The 3473-nt window shown below is 37.2% G+C and overlaps 1 protein-coding gene across 2 annotated transcripts; it reads left to right on the forward strand.

Annotated features, from left to right (window-relative positions):
* Positions 1–1042: 1042 nt before the first annotated feature.
* Positions 1043–3016, forward strand: LOC113304572 (glyoxylate/hydroxypyruvate reductase HPR3-like). Of its 2 annotated transcripts, XM_026553713.1 has the most exons (3): positions 1043–1501; positions 2363–2475; positions 2551–3016. In XM_026553713.1, exons 1-3 carry the CDS (start codon positions 1052–1054, stop codon positions 2885–2887), a joined length of 900 nt encoding a protein of 299 aa, XP_026409498.1. In that variant the 5' UTR covers positions 1043–1051; the 3' UTR covers positions 2888–3016. The 2 variants fall into 2 exon arrangements, with proteins under 2 accessions (XP_026409498.1, XP_026409497.1); XM_026553712.1 differs by having other exon boundaries at positions 2363–3016.
* Positions 3017–3473: the final 457 nt, after the last annotated feature.

The raw sequence follows: 3473 nt of genomic DNA on the forward strand, positions 1-3473 counted from the left end.
GCAGGAACATGATAAAAGATTTTCTCTTTCCTAAATAAGATGAGGCATAATGCGTTTAATGGGTTTAGTATATACTTCGTTCATAATCCTCACAAAAAAAAAGAAGAAAAATACATACAATATCAAAAATTCAATCACCGGGTCTTGGAGCTTGACGGAGCATGATCTGGAGGTATGATTTTTATGAATCTGAATCATATTTTATATTCATCCAATCAATATATATTGTTAAATCTTAATTTATGTTTTTATTTATGATTATTGTAGAACTCATGCCTTGTAAAGAAATTTACCGAAGGAAGTCAAACTAGTGGAAGATTGGATTTTGATCAAGTTACAAATTTAAACATTCCTTTAAGTGATGAATGTATTGAAGAGCCATCAAAATCAAATGTTAGAAACATTGATGAACGTATTGAAGAGCCAATGAGTACTAGAAATATCTATCTGATGCATTCTAAAATACGAAAAGAAGAAATTTCGATTATTGGAATGGAGTTCGATGAAGGCGATGCATTCAAATTTTATAATGCATATGCCTTCATGATTGGTTTTAGATTTTTAGTGTTAGAAAAAGTAGAACACACTTATTGGCCTGGCATTGGTGGCTCACCTTTTCTTCGGAAATGATTAGTACACAAGGAGTGCACCGTAACTTGTACCGTGTGAGTGGATGGTGGGGACCCACTCATGCCCCGCTCCACATCCCAATGTTGAGAAGCATTGCGGGAATCGTTCGATCCCCTTGCGATACATTTCACGGTACACTCCTTCGGTGAAGTGTATCACTGCTGCCTTTCTTTTGGCATAGAAGATACGGACCCCCTCTACGTCGATTCCTATTTATGCCTTCATTTGAAGATTTCAAAATTTCCTTGGATGAATATATGATGCAAACAGAGGTTTTGTTTACCCACATGTAAAGTAAGTAGATAAAATAAAATCACACCCTTGGAAGAAATGTGTCGACATCTGAATTGACCAACTCTCTTGTGTGGGGCATAGTACTGAGAACTAGGAAGATCTCTGTAACTAACCCAATTCTGAATCAATGGCAACAAACCCAGAAGAACTTCCATTAGTTCTTATTCTAAAACCTTTCCCGTCCATCCCTTCATTTCAAGAAAAATTCTCAAACAAATTCAGAAGTCTCAAAGGAACTGATCTTTCAGTACCTGTAAGTGAATTTTTCAGAAAAGAGTGTCAATCGGTGAAAGCCCTAGTTTGTGGGGCTAAATTTGCACTCACTAAAGATATCCTAAACTGTTTGCCTTCTTTAGGTTGTATAGTTCTTACTTGTGTTGGACTTGATAACATTGATTTGGATGAGTGTAGAAAAAGAGGTATTGTTATTGGAAATGCTGGTACCGTTTATTCAGAAGATGTTGCTGATTTTGCTATTGGTCTTTTAATTGATGTTCTTAGAGGAATTTCTTCTGGTCATCGATTCGTTCGTTCTGGGTTATGGTCTATCAACACAGAGTTTCCTCTGGGGTCTAAGGTTTGCTCTCTTTTTCTCTTGAATTTTCATTGTTTTTGGTTTCAATTTCTACTTTCTAGAACTGGATTATAGGTCTAGGTCATCAAACATCAGCTTGAAAGGAAGAATTAGTACCTAGGGAAATCTGACACCAACAATCTATTTTTGTATTAGAAATGCTAGTAGAAGTATCAAGTTTTCTCTTCTGTCTGTATGTTTAAATTTCAAGTGTTTGAAACCTACAATGGAATGGCTTACATAAATCTTAGCAAAATGATTGGACTAAAATTATCATCAAGCTATATTTAGGATTAAAATTGTTTGGTTTTAAGTAGGGATTCTGAATCTTAGCCAAATGATTTCTAAGATCGTCTTAAAACTTAGGGAATTGAAATTGGCAGATAGGACTGCTCAACAAACCGTCTGGCCTGACGTAGGAGTGTAAGGTTCATTGGCATGTTTAGGTCTTTATAACTCATTTGTCACGGGGTTGGATGTGCAATGAATCCTATTTAGAATCCAAAACAGGACCTGGAAGATTTATCCACAGTGAGTTTGGAAAAGGGTTCTGGTGGAGTTGACTGACTTGACTCCTATGGGAGTGCTGGAAATTTTAGATGACATGCATTGTTTTTTTTTCTGTTCTACCAGTCTTCCTGTAGCATTAAGATGTGAGCAGAAATATATGTAGAATGGTTCATTTCAAATGGCTGGGTGTCCAGAGTGCATATGGCCTATCACTCAATTCCCTGGGTACTGAATCCCTGTATTTCGAGCCAGTACTGGTGCTGACTTTACTTCAGTTTTTCTCTTTCTAAGGTACTTGTAGCAGAGTGTGTACGATACATATGCGCACCAAAAATAACATTTTGATCCTTGCAGTTGAGCGGCAAGCGAGTAGGAATTCTTGGGTTGGGAAGTATTGGGTCCGAAGTAGCCAAGAGACTTGAGGCGTTTAGCTGTGTTATTTCATACACCTCAAGGACTAAGAAGCCGTCAGTTCCGTTCTCATACTATCCCAATGTTATTGATCTTGCATCACATAACGATATTCTCATCTTAACTTGCAGTCTGAACAAAGAGACCTTTCATATTATTAACAAGGATGTAATGTCGGCATTGGGAAAGAAAGGAATCATCATAAACGTGGGTAGAGGAGCCTTAGTTGACGAGAAGGAAATGGTACGGTGTTTAGTTCAAGGAGAGATTGGTGGTGCTGGGTTAGACGTATTTGAAAAGGAGCCTTACATTCCGGAAGAACTCCTTGAAAAGGACAACATTGTATTGGCTCCACATGTAGCTGTGGTAACTGTAGAATCATATTCGGCTCTGCATGAGCTGATAATATCCAATTTGGAAGCTTTCTTCTCAAACAAACCCTTACTGTCTTTAGTCAAGTATAACTGAAAATGGAAGATCCATTTTACTCCCAGGTTCCGATTTTTTTCATGTTTAAGTTGCAGAACTTAAACTGTGTTTTTGGTTCACTAGACATAAAAGAAACAACTCATTGTGCTAAATCTTGTTTGTAAATTACCTGAATCATCTCTGCAACATGCTGTTTCTTTTTAAAAAAATAATCAGAGTCATTACAGGAGATTGAGACAAAAACAATTAGTAGTATTATTCTTAAACTAGCCTTGAAGTTCTTTGAAATCGATAACAGTATTGAGCTACGGATGGTAACAGTATTGATGATCATCCAGAGATGAAATCACGGTCAGAGTTGGCACTTGTATCCCCAGATGTTTGTAGATGAAGTGCAAGGTAAGGAAAAAACTTGAGTTTCATAAACAGCCTTCAATTTCTCTTTGCTTCAAGCATTTGTTTTGTGCCAAACAACGAACCCAAGGCGTGAAGGAGCGGCAAGCCCCAAGAAAGAAAAGACGTCTTAACTACAGGAACAAAAACTTTGGTTTGTTAATGCCTCAGATATTGTGTGGTCGACCTATTGAGAGTCAATGCCTGACATCAGTAGTGATAAAAAAAAATA

This window comes from Papaver somniferum, chromosome 8 (assembly GCF_003573695.1).
Source record: "Papaver somniferum cultivar HN1 chromosome 8, ASM357369v1, whole genome shotgun sequence".
NCBI lineage: Eukaryota > Viridiplantae > Streptophyta > Magnoliopsida > Ranunculales > Papaveraceae > Papaver > Papaver somniferum.